The sequence below is a fragment of the Pipistrellus hanaki genome (assembly GCF_964339955.1).
Source record: "Pipistrellus hanaki genome assembly, chromosome: 7".
NCBI classification, from domain to species: Eukaryota; Metazoa; Chordata; class Mammalia; order Chiroptera; family Vespertilionidae; genus Pipistrellus; species Pipistrellus hanaki.
The window spans coordinates 66,859,088-66,878,314 of NC_140509.1; the positions used below are offsets into that span (position 1 = coordinate 66,859,088).

The following is a 19,227-nucleotide window of genomic DNA, read 5'->3' on the forward strand; positions in this document are numbered from 1 at the left end:
CTCTCATCTATGTGTCTAACTCTCTATACCTCTCCTCTCCCTTCCTCTCTGTAAAGAAAAATCAATAAAATATATATTTTTTAAAAAGAAGATTACAATAAAGACTATCATATTATTGTGAGATGCAACACACAAGGGTGTTTCCATCTATGTGCCCTGGAGAGGTTTTGATGTTGCATTTTAAAATATTGCAGTTAGGATAATTACCGAAGTAGTAGGATGGGTGTGAATAATGCATGATCCAGCACACACTAAACATTGCCATCTGCAGTGAAGGATCATAGCAACAAAGAATATTCTGTGTTTTTCCTTCACACTCTATAAACACTTTGTTAGAGAATCAGAGTGTAGTAAGAGTGAGATAGAGGAAGTAACACTATTATAGTCACAGCTAGTTGTTAGTCTCAGGTTGGCTTCTTCCTCTAACAGTCTAGACACCCCTGAGCTATTTATTTAGATCAGTTATTCTCTCCCCAGCTGTATAGTAGAGCTAATTGGGGAACTTGTAAAAATAGTGATACTCGGGTCCTACCCCAAAAATTCTGGTTTGGACCTATGATATTTTTTAAGGTCTTCCAAGGGATACAAATGTCCATCCAATGTGGGAACCACTGGTTCAGATGGCTGTAGTGGAATTAGACTCAGAGTAGGTGCTCTGGAGAAAATATCCTATATAATAAAAGGCTAATGTGCAAATAGACCCAACAGCGGAACGACTGGTCTCTATGATGCACACTGACCACCAAGGGGCAGACACTCAACGCAGGAGCTGCCCTCTGGTGGTCAGTGTGCTCCCACATGGGGAGTGCTGCTCAGCCAGAAGCTGGGCTCAAAGCTGGCAAGTGCAGCAGTGGGGATGGAAGCCTCTCCTGTCTCCGTGGCAGTGCTAAGGCTATATGGGGGAGAGCCGGCCTAAGCCAGCATTCAGACATCCCTTGAGGGCTCCTGGACTGCAAGAGGGTGCAGGCCAGGCTGAGTGATCCTCCCACCCTGAGTTCACAAATTTTGTGCACCGGGCCTCTAGTAGATTAATAACTTTTCAAAGCAGAATATATGTAAGCATATCTGATCTTTATCATTTCTTCTTTCTATTATTACAGCTAACTGAAAAGAAATAGGATTTCCTTATAAGTCTCATAGAAAAGCATAGCTTACTGACCTAAACAAATTATAATTTCTACTCATACAGCACCTGAAGGCACTTATGCTTTCACTTACACTTAATAAGAATTGCTAGGTGTTAAAAGTCATTTTCACATTGGAGAAAAGCTCTTATTCCAAACTAGGATGAATCCTGATTATTGTAATTTTTGAGCTATCCTTTGGTTACCTAATGAGGCAGTAAGTGGGTGGCATATGTTTGTTTCTCCAGGAACTTACATTTAAACAATCATAATTGATTTTCTTTCTTTTTTTAAATATATTTTATTGATTTTTTACAGAGAGGAAGAGAGAGGGATAGAGAGTTAGAAACATCGATGAGAGAGAATCATCGATCAGCTGCCTCCTGCACGGCCCCCACTGGGGATGTGCCGGCAACCAAGGTACATGCCCCTGACCGGAATCGAACCTGGGACCTTTCAGTCCGCAGGCCGATGGTCTATCCACTGAGCCAAACCAGTTTTTGGCTCATAACTGATTTTCAATAGAGGGTCAGAAGATGGGAAACCTTTGGTTCATCACAAACTGAGTTAGTCACTTGATTAAGGTCATTGATAAACCTGTACAATAAGGTCAATATTTGCCACTAATTTATTTCATGCATATCAAGAGCAATCTTATTAACTAGTGTTATTAAAGTGACTTACATCCCATGGAAAAAGTGACTTGCAAATGTCTTCATAGTTTAGAGTCATTACCTAAGCATCTTATTGGTAACATTTTTTACTGGTATTTCTTGTGTTAGCTCACTCAAGCAATTATTTAAATAGCGGTGTTCTTCACTGATATCCTGTTAAAGGGCTCAAGTTAATAGCTGCCTTTATAGTTCCTAGAGCTATTCTAAAGGAAGGTAAAAGAATTAAAAGTCAATTGTTTGTTGTTGGCAATTTTCTGAGTATTAGTTCACAATTTATAAAAGTTTGTTTAAATTAAACAAGTTTGGATTTTGTAATCTAATATTGCTTTAGTTTATCCTGAAAAGCTTCATGAATATAGTATTATTCAGTACTAAACATTTCTAATATTCATTATTGACATTCAAAAAAATCCATCCTGCCTATATGGATTTACCATAGTAAGATCTGAGCTCTGCTTGCATGTAGGACTGAAGCAAGTTATGAGACATCACATTTGTACTTAATATGGCTTAGTAGTTAGTGCCTTTCACACCTGTAGCCTTCATTGTAGAACAGGGGGGAAAAATTCAGGAATAGTTTTGATAGTATTTATCGTTGCTGACATCAAACCATAGTTAGTTGTATAATAATTATATTAGAGCTACAGTGGGTTCAAGACTAAGAGTCTGCAAGTTTTATAGTTCCTCAAGTAGTCATCAAAAGAGTTGTTCTGTCTGTTCCAGAAATATGAAATACTTTCATTTTATAATTTGATAAAACAACACATACCAAGTACATGATGTTGAAGTCTGGTTTAAAGCTGTATAGTGTATAGTCTTGGTTGGGATTTAATTTTTTTTAAGCCTAATATAATAAAACTGGTGAACACAGCAATGTGAGGATTTCAAAGCAAGGGGCTCAAGGAAACTTGGCATATAAATGGAATAATAAAGTTACGTTATTATGAGACCAATGGAATTATGGCCAGTGAGGCCATACTAATGTTATGAGACAGCAAGCTATGTGGATTATTTCTATTTTCCTAGTGGATTCAAATCTTAATTCTGTCACTAGTTTTGCAATCTGGGTCAGATTAGTCATCTTCTTTATGAATTAGTTTCCTCATCTGTAAAAAGGTCATCTTAATAGCCTTAATGGGGTGGTTGTGAGAAATGAGTTAATATATACAAAAAGGCTTAGAAAAGTGCCTGGCACACTTCCCCTCAGACCCTACCAGACCTTGAACTTCACAAAATTTATGTTATTAGGAATAAAGGCCTCAGATGGTCATATTTGATTTTATATATGGGTATAATAGCTGACAGTTTCATTTTACTTTGTGTAAACTGATATGCTAAAGTCCGGCTAACACAATTGGCTCATTGACATTTGTGTGTCTTTTAGATACTCCCAGCCCCTGCATGAAGAAATAGCATTGCATAAGCATCTGAAGCACAAGAATATTGTCCAGTATCTGGGTTCTTTCAGTGAGAATGGTTTCATTAAAATCTTCATGGAGCAGGTTCCAGGAGGTAAGAGATGTTTTTTCCCTTTAAAAAATACAAATTTCTAGGGCCTTGAAGAGGAGTAAAACTGAGTGAGATTTACAGGTTGACAGGTCTTAATTGGTCTAAGTTAAAAGAGAAGTTAGCCACATTGCATTAACCTCCCATTTAATTAGAAAATGTAAGTATCTGAGATCATTTTAAGATCAATCATTGTGACTTAGATTAAGGTTAGCGATTGAGTGGCTTACTATTTGATAATGAGCATCTTCAAATAGTTAAGCTAACATTTATTGGTATTTACAGTGGCGCAGGAACTATACTGGACACTTGCCTCTTCATATATGAGCCCTCATATCAGTACAGTTCCTGCGCCACTGTAAATAACCAATAAATGTTAGCTTAACTTAATGTTAATTTATTAATGTACTTTAAGAACTCATTTGGATTAAGATTTTATCCGCTGTTTTTCCTACTTTACAGGAAGTCTTTCGGCTCTCCTTCGTTCAAAATGGGGCCCCTTGAAAGACAATGAGCAGACAATTGGATTTTATACAAAGCAAATACTGGAAGGATTAAAATACCTCCATGACAATCAGATAGTTCACCGGGATATAAAGGTAGGATGAACTAGGATTCATTTTTGTATGTTCCTTGTTGGGTAGTTTTTTTATTTGCAAAAGCCACGTTATGTTATGGGTATTAACTTAGAATGGTGAATGAATAAATCTTAGAAATAGAAATAGAAGATATTTCTCTGTCCTGAATCAGTTATTGATAATCATATCTTATCCATGTAAAGAATAAACTCCTTAACCATGTTCAACCAACAAATATAGAACTTTCACTACGTGCCTGGCACTGTAGTGTGTGAGTTTTGGCACAGCAGAACAAAATGGAACAGGAGGATGGTCCCTGCTTCTGGGAGTTTAGAGGCTGGTTAATCTTTGTATCCTTGCCCATAGTATCTACTCAGTAAATATTTATTGAATCAATGAATAAATGATTAGAAGGGAAAAAAGAGCCCTAACTGGTTTGGCTCGGTGGATAGATCATCGGCCAGAGAACTGAAGAAGGGTTCTGGGTTTGACTCAGGTCAAGGGCATGTACCTTGGTTGTGGGCTCGATCCCCAATAGAGATTATGCAGGAGGCAGCTGATCAGTTTCTCTCTCATTGATATTTCTAACCCCCTATCTCTCTCCCTTCCTCTCTGTAAAAATCTATAAAATGTATTTAAAAAAAAAAAAGAAATCTTAGTTTCTCACAACCATCACATATTCATGGATTAAACGAATATTAGATAACTTAATAAATTAAAATGCAAATATTCAGAACTAAATTTCTGACAAAGGCTGGACTATGGAAAGTAAATTGATATTTCTACCCTAAAATCAACCCAAATGCCTTATTTATTTGTGATATTTCTTACTATTCTAGAAAAAAAATTAGTAAAACAACATAGAAAAGAAAGTAAAGTGACTGGGGAATTATGACTATCATAACTGAAATTATTATACATGTACCATGCATAGACAACCCCTGCTCTCTGTAAACTGTAGCAAGCTCTACCTAACCGTGATTGACCTTGTGACCCACGTGGCAGTTGTGGACAACTGATAACATACAAACAGAAATGATGTCAAGAATTCCTTGTTAAGATTAACTATTCATGAAGAATACAGAATTTGTGTCCTTGTTTGCCCTAAGGACACCTTTTCTTATTGGATTTTCGAGCCAACCATAGACAGGATTGGAAGAAATGTAATGTTTTTTACTAAAGGCCTCTGTTTTCTAGGGTGACAATGTGTTGATTAACACCTACAGTGGTGTTCTCAAGATCTCCGACTTCGGGACATCAAAGAGGCTTGCTGGCATAAACCCAAGCACGGAAACGTTTACTGGTATGTTTTTGCAATGATGATACAGATCTTATGTAATTAAAGAAATAATTGCTGCGTTTGAGCATAATGTACGAGATAAATGTAGTTGTTCCCACAAATACTAATGTTGATATCATTTGATGATTACTGAAAAGTAATACACATAATTTATCTGGCCCTTTTCTATCTTGTATTTATATGACCTATTCAGTCTTCTTGCTTAATGCTCCTGAAGATTTTTTTTTTTTTTTTAACTCTTCATTTGTTGTGCTTTTCATGTCATTCCTTCTCTCTGGTTTGGCCTATAATCAATATAACCCTGATAAGATTTTTCAAAAACATTTTTCAACCTAACATCTCTTTGATTCTTACTCATACCTGAATCACTTCCCATGTGGCCTATGAATCCCCTCTCTTCTAATCTGTTTTCTCCCTGTGATGCATTCCCCTGCTCACAACATAAATAACTGCAGGATTTCATTCCCTTTCAATCCCGAAAGAGGAAGTGACTCACTGACTCAGAAAGCGGGGTGGGGAGAGAGCTTTCCTCCGAGGTTAGGCAATGCAACCACTGTGCAGCCTTTAGAGCAAAGTCCTGGGAGGGCAAGAGACGCAGGGGCTTTCTGAAAAGGCAACAGTGGCCAAGAGGAAACCAAGGCTTAGAGAGATTCATGACCGCCAGGTCTGAGGAGAAGTTACCGGGAGGCGTCTGAAACTCCAGCCCTGCTCTCCATTCCAAGTTCTTAGCACTCCATTCTGCTATTTCTCATGAAGTATTATTATTATGAGAGAAAGATTTAGAGAGAAAAAAAGATAATGAATTAAGCAAAATGGCCAGATGTCCCCATTTCTTAGTTCTGTGAGGTAGTATCTCCATTTTTCAGATGAGGAAATTGATTAAAAAAAAGGGGGGGGGGACATCGAAGTCACAACAGTTTATAAATGATAAGGCCCAGATTTTTTTTATTTTTTATTTTTTATTTTTTTTATCTACCCTGTGCTCTCTGCTTTGACCTTCTTGCTTCAGTCAGTATTTCTCTCCAACTTGCTGAAGTATCTATTCTGGAAGCCTGGAAGGGGAAAAAGAGAAATTCCACACCCTTTTTCCTCAGAACACCCCATCAGTGACACTTCTGGCCTAGTTTCCAGCAATGAGAAGTTTAGGGTAAAGAATTAAACACATCCAGAAAGCATTTTTTTAATAGCAAAATTGGTTCTAATTTATTTGTAACTTTACATGTCTTTATGTTTCTTTTCTCATTCTGTCTCAGTTTGGCAAGAGACATTTTAGATGCTTCCAAGACTCAGTAACTTCTGAGAGGAAAATCCCTGCTTTCAGACACTATATTTGGGCAAGATGTTAATTTAATATCTCCTGATAATCTTGAAAACATTTTCTGTTCGTTCTCGAAGGAGTTCTAATAAAGTGGTCATCCAGGGCCCTGTGTTTGTACTTCTCTCAGTGGCCTCACGTGGTGACATATGATTCATGTGCTGAGTCTGTCTCCAGCGCTGGTCAGGAGGGCTGGGCGTGCGGACTTGGATTCTCGGCCGTAGGCCTCAGAACTAGCCACGTCCCTGGTGCTTAGTCAGCCTCTGATGAGCTGCGCTGAGACCTCTGTCCATTCACTGCCTGGTTATGTGATGAGAGGGAAGGCAGCAGCGACCACCATCTATAGAGTATATATACCCAACTGTGCTAAGTGCTTTATATATGTTATTTCACTGAAATTCATATATCAGCCCTAATCCTTAGGTATCATTATCCCAGTTTAGGGTGAGAAAATGAAGGTTCAAAGAGGTTAAGTAGTTTTCCCAAGGTCACAAAGCTAGTCAGTCATAGAGCTACGCTTCAAACTAGACGTAACATGCCGAATGGCATTAACTTCTCCTCAGACCTGTTCCACCCACACTTTTCCCCATCACAGTTAATGGCCACTCCAAACTTAGAATTATCCGTGGTGTGTCTCTTTTCTCACACTCCAACCCAATCCATCAGGGAAACCTATTGGCTCTACCTTCAAAGTGTGTCCAAAATTGGAATAGTTCCTCACTGTCTCCACTACAGTGCATTTCTCACCTGAGTTACCTCAATAACCTCTTCTCCTTGCTTCCTCTCTCTTTTAAAAATATATTTTTTTATTGATTTTTTTACAGAGAAGAAGGGAGAGGGATAGAGAGTTAGAAACATCAATAAGAGAGAAATATCGATCAGCTGCCTCCTGCCCACCCCCTACTGGGCATGTGCCTGCAACCAAGGTACATGCCCTTGACTGGAATAGAACCTGGGACCCTTCAGTCCGCAGGCTGACTCTCTATTCAAATGGAGCCAAACAGGTTAGAGCCCTGCTTCCTCTCTTGCCCTCTATGTCCATTCTCTACCCCAGCCATATCAGTCAGAACGCTGGGCTTGCTACTTCTTTCACAGCAAACAAACATCAAAGTCCTTACAGGGGAGGACAGTTTGGAATTCGTCACCATTTAGACCTCATTTCCTACTCTTCCCCTCTTGCTCACTCTGTCGCAGAAACGTAGGCCTTCCTACATTTTCTTCATTGTGCTGCAGGGCCTTTGCACATGCTTTTCCTTCTGCTATAACACTCTTCTCCCAGCCATCTGCATGGCTAAGTCCCTCTCCTCCTGCAGGTCTTAACTCGGATGTCATCTCAGTGAGGCCCTCCCTATTTGCATGGCAGCCCTCCCTGGGCACATCTGCTACCCTTTCTTACTCTTGTTTTTGTTTCTTGTTTGTTTGTTTGTTTGCTTGTTTGGGGGGGTGTCATAATACATAACTTCCTAACATACTATACAGTTTACTTATTTATTATGTGGTAATTTATTCTCAGTCCCCCCACTACAAAAATGTCAGCTTCCTAAGCCCAGGGATTTCGGTCTGTTTACTCTGCAGCTATATTCTAAATGCCTGGAACAGTGCCCAGCCCACAGTAGGCCCTTAATATGGCACTGCTGGACATGTGAATGAATGGATACAGTGTGATGTCAAAATTTAAACTTGTTGCTACTATGCTGTAATGGTTCCCCAGACTGGCTTGCAGCTTCGTTATCCAGCTCTGTAAATCTCTTTATATAAAATATTACCTGTCATGCATTTGTGGAGTGAAGGGAGCAGATGTGAACACATGACCAAACCTGTTTTTATTGCCACTTGCTCAATAAGGGATAATTAAATACAATTGGCAGGTAGCGCTCTTTGAAATATCTGATGAATAAAAACATTGCATAATTTATTATTAAGATATTATTTGAATTGTCCAATTCTTTTCAATTCTTATATTGTTGATCAGTTGTGATGCTTACTCAGATATTAAAACATATCAAATTCTCTCATTCATTCTACTTTAGACCCAGAGACAACAGAAAGGAGCAGTAGTCTTCATTACATATTTTTTAAAGACCACTTGACTTAATTTACATCATAAAACATGATCACTTTGGGGGGAAGCTATAAATGAAGATAAATCCCAGTACTTTTCTCCCAAGCATAGATGACTTGAGGAGTGTGGTTACCTGATCCTTGGCCAGGTGAAATGCTTCCGTCCAGGAATTTTGCTGATTTAAGCTGAGAGCAGACATGTGCAGTTGTATCTGAACATGAACTTGAGCTACTGCTTTGTAATGGTGAGGTCTGGAGGATAAACCTGCCAACATAACAATACCAAATTAATTGGAAAAATTAATAGACTTTACTTATTTTTATGACAACAGCCTGTTTCTAGCTCATGACAGTAGTAGCTTTCATAGGAACAACTTAGAGGAATTTTGCATAGCAGTTTTCACCTACAAATCACGCACAAGGCATTTGTAGGAGGTGGTGTCTGTATTTATCGAAATGTCTATCATTGGTTATGAATCAGAAAATACTGAAGTAGCACTTTTGGCAAATGCCTCAAGATTTGAAATAATTCAAGATGGCATCGTGGAGGAGTTCTATTTGCTGATTATATCATTTGTATGAATATATCAGAAGCGGGGGATGTGGCATTAATCTGTTTCTCTTCCCACTCTGTCCTCATTGCTCCACTTCAGGGAATCACTGCAGCAAGTGTTAGAAACATAAATCCAGCCTCTCGCTTGAGCCAGTGATACAACTGCAGTTGAGTGTTTATCAGAGACATTCCAGACCAGAACTAGAACTGCGGATCTTGGCTCCCCACTTAATTCTTTTTCCATCATATTGCATTCTTTAACTCTCTGATTCTTTATATAAAATATCCTCTCTTTTTTTCTTTTCCATTTTATTCTTCACTCTGTATCTGGTAATTTGTCTGTACTGATGGCTCATGGCCTGTCTTTGACCTGTGAAACCCATTATTTCATGGACCACAGGCACATAGCAGAATCGTAAATATCTGATTTATAGATTTACATTATTTTTGACAATATCTTTTAGAATCTGCATGCTTGAATGATTTAAAAAACAGAAGAACTAAGCATTCAATTCAGGAATTGAGAAATATGAACCTAAGGAAAAGGATGAATGACCTAGACTTTTCTTAGAAACGATTAGAAGTATTCATAATAAGAGTTTTCATGTGCTTCAAAAACTGATTTTAGAAAATGTGTGTTGGTGTATTCTATTCTCTTGTTCTCAAATGACAGGTTGTTAGAAGTTTCTAAGAGGTCCTAATGAAATAATTGCCTTAATTATACTATTTAAGAAATGAAAACTTGTCAGTTCATATCCAGGTAAGATTGGTAAACTACCTCGCTAATAAAATCCATTATAAAAACTGCTATTTTCTCTTTTATTAACAGCAGAGAAAAACTGGAATTCAAAAAGGATGCAGTATTAAGACCTGAACCATACTTTGAAAGTCCCTTATTTATGTAGAGAAATTGAAACTGTCACTAGATGTTCTCTTTTGAAGTGGGATTGTGTTTGAACTCTTCCCAGGTACCCTTCAGTACATGGCACCAGAAATCATAGACAAAGGACCCAGAGGCTATGGGAAGGCAGCAGACATTTGGTCCTTGGGTTGCACCATCATCGAAATGGCCACAGGGAAGCCGCCCTTTTATGAACTGGGAGAACCACAAGCAGCGATGTTCAAGGTCACATTTTGTATGTCTTAAATATCTTAAAAACCAGTGGGTAAAGCTGCTGGCTATTCCGTGGGTGCATGCCATCTGCTTTTAGCCAGAAGGCAAGGAGCCTAAGTGAGCACCGTCTGATAGCACGTTATAGTTCAAGATGATTCACTCCCCTCAGTGCCTCACAAGTGGATCTCTCTGCCTTAATTTTCTCAGCTATAAAGCGACAGACTTCCACTGACCACCTTTTCACAGTTCAGTGTGAAGAACACACCATCCCAGGGAAGATGGTGTAATCTCCTTGGGAAACACAGGTTAAAAAGCTTCCATGGAGGTAGATATAAGAACATTTTTTATCCATTTAAGTGTTAAACCAAAGAGATATTCTCCTTTCCTTTAATATAAGAGTTTGACATCTCCATTTTAAAAAGGCATGATTTTGCTATTTTAAGTACACGTCTTACTCTGATACCCTTACTCTTCTAGCCTCTTCATTTGCCCGTTAGTAACTATTCTGGGAGTGGGAAGCAGCCCAAAAAGGGAGCATTTGATATCAAAATAGAGCTGAGAGAGCCCTGGGCCACAGCTTCCAAATCTGGGGACTGGGCAAAGCAGTGACCTGTGGCTGGGTCCCTGCACTTCTCATCTGCTATGCCACCACGCAAGAGTGAAGTTTAAACTGAGAACTTGGCCTGGCCAGTATAGCTCAGTGGTTGAGTGTCGCCCTATGAACCAGGAGGTCAGGTTTCAATTCCCTATCAGGGCACATACCTGGTTTTCGGGCTCGATCCCCAGGAGAGGGCATGCAGCAGGCAGCTGATCAATGATTCTCTCTCATCATTGATGTTTCCCTCTGTTTCTCTCTCTCTCCCTCTTCCTTCTTCTCTGAAATCAATAAAAATATATTTTTTAAAATAAAAATTAAAAATAAAATAAACTGAGAACTTGTTTCCTGAGATGTAAAGCTCACATTCTGTTCTCTAAGGCAGAAGGCATTTAATAACTTTGTTTTTCCCCTGTCTCTGACCATGTCTCTGGCACTTACTCCATTTGTGAATAGCCTCTCAGGAGAGACCATGTGTTACATGCCTTGTGCTTTTGTACAGAGCGTGGTTTACTTTGAGCTTGAAGATGATATGATGGGATACTGCTGATTCAGAAATGAGTAGTGTAACCACGCCTGAAGAGTAACAAGAGCTACCTTTTTGACATGAATGAATGTCTTTCTTCTGGGCCAATCTTTGAAGTTTTTACCAATGTCTAGGACTTCATCCTGAAATGCTGCTGTTACCGTCTGTGCAGGGATCATATCTCGCTTCAGACGAGATAGACTCTGGCACTGATTTACAGTGTTTGAATCCATGCCCCAACACAGTCAAGCTGGTTGATGACTTTGGGCAAATTACTTAACTATCTTGTTCCTCATCTCTAAGTTGGGTATAAATTTAGTACCTACTTGGTCAAGGTTTTTGAGGAGTATATGAGATAATATGTGCAAAGCACTTAGAATAGTAAAGGCTATATAAATATTACAAACAATTACATATAATCTATGTACTAATACACTTATATAACTAATAGACTATGTAACATAGAAGATTTCCTTAGAAAATTTTCTCTACTTATATAACTAATAGACTATATAACATAGAAGATTTCCTTAGAAAATTTTCTCTACATGAAAACATTTTTAGAATGGCAGCAATGAAAAGAAAATTGAATTGTTATAAAAATTCTATTTTATTTAAAGTATTTTAAAATATATTTTAATGTAGGCAGTTTGAGACGATGAACATATTCATAAATTATGTAGTAGAGGAAAGAACACAAATTTTAAGCCAAACAAACACATTCCTTTTTATAACCTTATAGCCTGACCCCTCTGAGCCTCATTTTCCTCGTTGGTGCAACAAGTATAATAATATTTAATCCACTGGGTTGTTGGGAGGATTCATGAGATTCATTGAATGAAAATGGAAAAAGCCAAGCACAGTTCCTGGCACATCACTATCATGACCAACACAATGAATGGTCCAATTAAAAACATCCTTTCTTCTCGCCAGTGCGCTAATGTGTCCTCAAGCCTTGAGGACTGAATTACTGCTTTATAGTGTCTTAAGCTAATCACTCTTACTATGTCATTGATAAAGTTGCAAAAGCACTTTATCTTTCTATAACCTACAGAAAAAGTACCCTACCTCCCTTTGAGAAAACCCATGAGTTCATAGTATATGATAAAGGATTTTGTTACAGTAGAAGACCAAGTTATGATCCCGGGAGCTTCTGGGATGAGATGTCACTCAGAAGCCCCGTTGTGCCATTTCACAGGTGGGAATGTTTAAAGTCCACCCGGAGATCCCGGAGTCCATGTCGGCAGAGGCCAAGGCATTCATCCTGAAGTGTTTTGAACCAGACCCTGACAAGAGAGCCTGTGCTAACGACTTGCTTGTTGATGAGTTCTTAAAAGTTTCAAGCAAAAAGAAAAAGACACAACCTAAGCTTTCAGGTACGTGATTGCATTGAAGGAGATCCATTCAGAGTCCCTAAATCCTAAGCTTTTAAGATGGACGATTTTTCCAGAAGCAAGCTAACTTGTCTGTAGATGTCACTGGAAATTGGTGTAAGCCCTGGCAGAGTTCTCAGGCATGCAGTGTCAGTATCAGGAAGCTGTGTTACCATCACCCTCAGGAATGCCAAGGCCTCATGCATAATAGTGTTTCATCATCCAGTTAGTAAGTATTTTTACTGTGCCCGTATCTACAGCATTCTAGCATTGCTGATACAAAGGTTAAAGTGGAAAAAGGGTGAAATACAGCCTTTTAGAGCTGAAACTCCAAATTAATGGGTTACAGGGCTGTTACAGAGCTAAGCTGTTGAATTTTCAATCTGTCTAGATAATACGTTATTTCCATTTTAGTCAGTAAAAAATACCTATTGCTTCTTAGAGAATGTCTTTCTGGATAATTAACTCCTCCCCCCCAAAAAAAGAAACATTGTCAGTTATAAGTAAAACAGCAGTGTAAAATGTTAATTGCATTTTTTGCAAGAATTTCTATAACTCATTTCTGAGAGGGGAAAAAAACAACAAGTAAATGATCTACTCGTTGTTGGTTTTGGTGTTTCTATGGGATGAGGGTGGGCAGCTTGAATGCTTGGAAAGGGCATGGCTCCCATGTCAAGTCCTCACTTTTCGTTAGCTTCTCAGTTTAACAACAACCCCAATGTGTGTTTATGCTGTTCTTTGCTTTTCTTCCCACAGCTCTTTCTCCTGGATCAAATGGTGAGTTTGTTGTTATATTTTCTATTGAGCTGAAGCTGGGTGGGTCATGTGATCAGCTCATCAAATAGACTCATCCTCCTCTCCCTGATTTCAGGGGTGGCTGCTGGTACTTGGGGTGTGTGCAGCTGCAAGCCCGGCGGGCTCATTCTGTCAAAACCCCTCACCTTTCTCTTTCATGAGGGAAGCTTCCGTTGTTCCTCCCTAAATGCATGAGGGTGTTTATAGTTCTGAAATCTTCCATTTGAGTGGAGTCCACACTTTCTCTGAGAACTGGGAAAGAGATCATCTAGTCCATTGGTTTCTGAAATGTTGTTTAGCAGAGAACCCCTTTTTCTATGAATCCGCAGGCAGAGCCCTGATGTATAAGACACACACAGCATTTTTGTTTTAGGTAAAACAGGGTTGGAACCTGTGTTCTAGAATCACAGAATCCTACTTAAGCCATCCAAGGCAGCCCCAAGGTTCTAAGGTGGACCCTTATACCTCTGAGGAACATGGCTCAAAACTTCGGGATCTTGTCCTTTATAGAGTAAACAGACCTGAAAAGGACCTTCCTGAAATCTGACAAGTGGACAAGGAAAACAGAGGGATTGGAACCCAAGGTGTGCTGGGTCTCATGCTTCAGTTCATGCCCCTGAGACCTTCCTTACAGGTCCCACGAGACCCCTTGCTCACCGACCCCTCCTGTGGGGGTCATATATTGAGCATGGGAGCAATCCAAATATCACAACCAGACTCTTAGGTTGGAATGAGACACTTAACGGCTAAGATTGCTCCTTTTCAGCAGGCATTGCAGTATGCATACGTTTTCCCCACCATTAATTCTCTTTCCCCCTCCGGACAAGCAGAATACCTTAGGAGCATATCCTTGCCGGTCCCCGTCCTGGTGGAGGACACGAGCAGCAGCAGTGAGTACGGCTCAGTTTCTCCCGACACGGAGCTAAAGGTGGACCCCTTCTCTTTCAAAACAAGAGCCAAATCCTGCGGAGAAAAGGAAGTGAAAGGAATGCGGACCCTCTTTTTGAGGTAAAGACCTGACTGACTTTGGGTGACGGAAGTAGGTGGTGTATCATCTTATAGAGGGAAGTGTGACTTGTGCTGTGTGGGTTATTGCAGCATTCCAGATGAGAACTTTGAAGATCACAGTGCTCCCCCTTCTCCCGAGGAGAAGGACTCCGGGTTCTTTATGCTGAGGAAGGACAGCGAGCGGCGGGCCACCCTCTACAGGATCCTGAAGGAAGACCAGGACAAAGTTGTGAGAAACTTAATGGAATCTTTGGCTCAGGTAAAACCTTTCACGGATGCTTCATGTTTTCAGAGTTAACCTATTTTAACTGTTAAAACCAATGGGCCTACTGGTGTGGCTCCGTGGTTGAGTGTCGACCTATGAATCAGGAGGTCACAGTTTGATTCCTGGTCAGAGCACATGCCCAGGTTGTGGTCTTGATCCTCAATAGGGGGCGTGCAGGAGGCAGCCAATCAGTTATCTTCTCTCGTCATTGATGTTTCTGTCTCACCCTCTCTCTCTAAGTCAAATGCCAAGTTTTCCTGTTGGTGAAGCTCCCTCTAGTCCCTACCAGCCCCTTTGACCCCTCATTAATTCTTACATTCAACCAATCAATGAACACACATTGAGCGATGTGAATTGCTCATTGACCTTAGCTCACAACTGCCTCTCAGTCACTCCTCAGAGCATGCAGGAAACACTGAAGATACAGCAGAGGCCCATGGTGGAGGGGCTGCATCCAGTGTCAGGTGATGGGCAATAACCAGTAAATTACATAGTGGGCGAGGGGCCATTTGTGCTATGAAAAAAACAAATCTGGCCAGTCCAACTCTGGTTCCCTCATGTATTTATTCGCTAGGATTGCCATGACAGATACCATAGACTGAGCAGCTTAAATGCCGGGAACTTACTTCTCACGATTCTGGAGGCTGACCTCTCAGAGCAAGGTGTCCCCAGGTTTGGTTTCTTCCGAGGCCTCTCTCCTTGGCCTGCAGATGGCGTCTTCTTGCTGTGTCCTCACCGGCCTTTTTTCTCTGTGCATTCCTAGTGTGTCTTCCTCATAAAAAATGTTATCCAAAAGGGGTAGGGTCCCACCCTTGTGATCTCATTTAACCGTAATTACCTCCTAAACACCCTGTCTGCAAATGCAGAGGCGAGGGCTTCAACATAGGAATTCGGGCAGGGGGAGGACGCGGTTCAGCCCATGACACCTGGGACTTTGTTCCCTGGGATTCTGCTTACAGATACGAGCAGGAGCCCCAGGAATGCTCTGTCTCCTGCGGCTACAACCTGTCCTGCCTGACCCGTGTGGACTGCATGCACCTTCTTCCCTCCCTCTGTCCCGGGGAAACAGCTGCGAAAAGTGTGGAGCTGGAGGAGTTGGTCAAGTGTTCAGTTTCTCAGTCTAACAATTTACATTGTTTTCAACTTGGATTGGGGTATATGTGGAGTCAGGTGCCTATAAGTACTCTTCTTTCCCTTCTCGCGCCCTCTTTCTCTCTCTCTCTCTTTCTCTCTCTCTCTCTCTCTCTCTCTCTCTCCTTTCTCTTTCTCTAAATATCAATAAAAACATATCCTCAAGTAAGGATTAAATAAAAAAGAATAAATATGTATTTAAATATATTGTTTGGGCAAAAGTAGGTTTACAGTTGCTCGTATGGAAAATAGAGTAATAACATAATTAATAAATAATACAAGAATAAACTGTTTTGAATACTCACAACTGTAAACCTACTTTTGCCTCACCTTGTATAGTAGCATTTAGAGTTAAATATATAGTTATAATATATAATAATAAATATTATTGTAAGTATTAGAAAATTTAAACATATAATAAAAGCAAGCAATTTCTATGAGCCAGCTATTGTTCTTGGTATTGCATAGGTATTTGCTCATTTAATCCCCATGGGAATAGTGCTATATTAATAGTTCCGTTAGCATCCTCACTTTGCACAGAGGAGGTGAGTAAACTTGCCTAAGCCATGCAGGCCTAAGTGACAGAGCCAGGCAGTCTGGCTCCCAGGTCTGTGTTCTTAACCACCACACTGCTCTCCTTCCTGGGATGACAGATGGTGGCAAGTGATGGGAGAAACATAAAGCAGGGGTGGGGGTGACATTCCGGGTGTGGGGACAGGGAAAATCATTGTGGAGTGAAGGTTCTCCTGTGGCTATTAGTGGAGATACCTGTTTTAGGCCAGAAACACAGAACTTAGGGATTATTTAAATCTCATATTCATCCCCAAAGGGTGTGCTTTTCCAGTACAGAAAATGTCTTTTTTTTGTGTGTGTTTTTCTTTGTCTCTCTACCATATCATAGTTCCATCGGGACAGAGACAACCTTGATCGCTATCATTACCACAGTTCTCAGCACAGAGCCTAGCAAGAAACTCCACTTCCATAATTTTGATGAAATTCATAAATTTTTATATTGGTTAATCCTCTACATTTTTTGTGTGTTATGTGATTTCCTAGTTTTTTAAGCCCACTTGAGTGTTCTCTATAAAACAATACATGAAAGAAAACCTTATTAAAAGAACCCATCAGAGGGCATGCCTTGGTGCACCAATAGGAGGGACCAGTGAGCACCAGAAACTGCTGGTCAGAATCACATGCTAAATCCAAGTAATAGTGAGGGTCCTTCTGATTGTACTGCTGAGGCCACTGTGAGTCCTTGCCTGTGATGCCACCTGATGGTCTAGTGGCAGAGCAGGCCCTGACCCAGCTAATTGCGGAAAAGAATGTAATGATTGGGAGTTTGGGCTCAGCCGCAACTTACTAGTTCCACCACATAAAGGCTGTGTGATTTGGGCAGGTTATTTAACTCTTCCGAGGCTGAATTTCCTCACCTATAAAAGAGAGGAAATGCTCTAAATAAAGGATAAAACCATGGCTGGTTTTGCTCAGTGGATAGAGCGTCAGCCTGTGGACTGAAGGGTCCCAGGTTCAGTTTTGGTCAGGGGCATATGCCTGGGTTACAGGCTTGATCCCCAATAGGAGGTTTGCAGGAGGCAGCCAATTCTCTCTCATCATTGATGTTTCTACCTCTCTCTCCCTCTCCCTTCCTCTCTGAAAACAATAAAAATGTATTAACAACAACAACAACAACAAATAATAACTAAGATCATGAGCAATTGAGGTAATAGAAAGTGTTCCACAGATGTTAACTACTATTATTGTTGTTATCATCAAACAGGCTAACAATATTTAATACCTTTCAAATGTTTTCTACAGCCAGATAGAAATAATTCTTCCCATTGTATCACATATTTCTAGGTACATCTTTACATTTAAGCCTACCCTTTATAATAAGACGGAAATGTAGATGGTGGTCAGGGCCTCAAATCAGCCCATGAAAGGCCTTTCAACCTGTTGCATCTTCTGAAGTCGACTCATCATTTTTAAGGAAGCTTAAATTATACAGAATAGAGAGTACCTTTGCAAAAGATTCTGTGATGATACCAGGAATGCTTAGAAAAAGGCATCCTGTCAGATGCTACCTTCTGATGGCCAGTCAGGTGTTACCTGATAACTGAGATGCTCATTTGTGAAGGCACCGCAGTGACTGCACAGAGACAGGAGTTAAAACAGAAACAGCGATTGTGTAAGCGGCTGAAATACTCTAGAGAGACTGCATTTCCTGAAGCAGACAGCATTCTTTTGTAGGACAGTGGCACTCACATCCAAAACCCAGAAGCAACATGTTTTTCTGTTGTGAAAACAATGCTAATGTCAAAAAAATGTTTGCTATTTAAACTGCTGACAAACATTAACCGATGTTTCACTAAGCTAAGCTTCCAATTCCCGAACAAGTCACATTTTTCTTCTTGAACATGTTTTCATGTGATTATGCTATTTCCTATGAATATTTACTTTGGGTGTAATTTAGTTCGTGGTAAGAAAATAAACAATTTGTAATTGTTCCCAGTCTCATTTTAAAATATTACCTTAATGACAGCCTTCAGGATTTTCAATATAATCTTTCTCATGCAAACATCAATATGAGAGAGAGCTTCCAGATGAAAATGGATTAAGAGGAAGAGCTTTATGGTACATTTCTCTTCCATTTTCACAGAATCCTAGATATTGTGATTTTTCACAGCTCAGTTGATGCATTTAATTTTAATGATTTAGTAACAAAATGTATAATGTGAGATAGACATGAGCATTATAAAAATCCTGTTTCTTTTTATATTTTTTTTTTTATTGATCTTAGAAGGAACAGGGAGAGGAAGAGAAAAACATCAATGATGAGAGAGAATCATTGATTGGCTGCCTCCTGTATCCCCCCCCACACACACACTGGGGATCAAGCCCTGACTGGACTCAAACCCAGGACCCTTCACTCTGCAGGCTGGCACTCCATCCACTGAGCCAAATCTGCCACGGCAATCCTGCTGTTTCTTGAAGTTAAAAAGAGAATAAATAACATACTACTATGTTCTCTAAGGAAGCAATGTTGCTTGAGCAAGTAAAAGGAAGCTCAACTTGAGAGAGGGAATTTTTTAAATTGTATTTTATTTTTAACATATAAAATATCCAATTGGTCAATTCCTATAAGTAATTGCTTTATAGATGGGTAGGAATTGTTTCAAGGACAGAGTTTGAAGCAAGCCCCTTTCAGCTGCAAAGAATTGATATGATTCAAGGGCAGTAGAAGATATGGGGACATGTGGATAGACACATAGCAATGAGAGAAGTGGACTCTGAAGGAGTTCCAACCATAGT

The 19,227-nt window shown here is 39.9% G+C and overlaps 1 protein-coding gene across 2 annotated transcripts in view; it reads left to right on the plus strand.

Annotated features, from left to right (window-relative positions):
- MAP3K5 (mitogen-activated protein kinase kinase kinase 5) overlaps positions 1 to 19,227 on the plus strand; it is a 159,258-nt gene that overhangs the window by 114,659 nt on the left and 25,372 nt on the right. For both annotated transcript variants that reach the window (XM_084890655.1, XM_084890656.1), the window contains 8 exons: positions 3,183 to 3,310; positions 3,767 to 3,903; positions 5,080 to 5,185; positions 10,080 to 10,237; positions 12,545 to 12,722; positions 13,476 to 13,496; positions 14,345 to 14,522; positions 14,613 to 14,781. In XM_084890655.1, the coding sequence (XP_084746781.1) occupies positions 3,183 to 3,310; positions 3,767 to 3,903; positions 5,080 to 5,185; positions 10,080 to 10,237; positions 12,545 to 12,722; positions 13,476 to 13,496; positions 14,345 to 14,522; positions 14,613 to 14,781 (1,075 nt within the window). The remainder of the gene's footprint in view (positions 1 to 3,182; positions 3,311 to 3,766; positions 3,904 to 5,079; positions 5,186 to 10,079; positions 10,238 to 12,544; positions 12,723 to 13,475; positions 13,497 to 14,344; positions 14,523 to 14,612; positions 14,782 to 19,227) is intronic.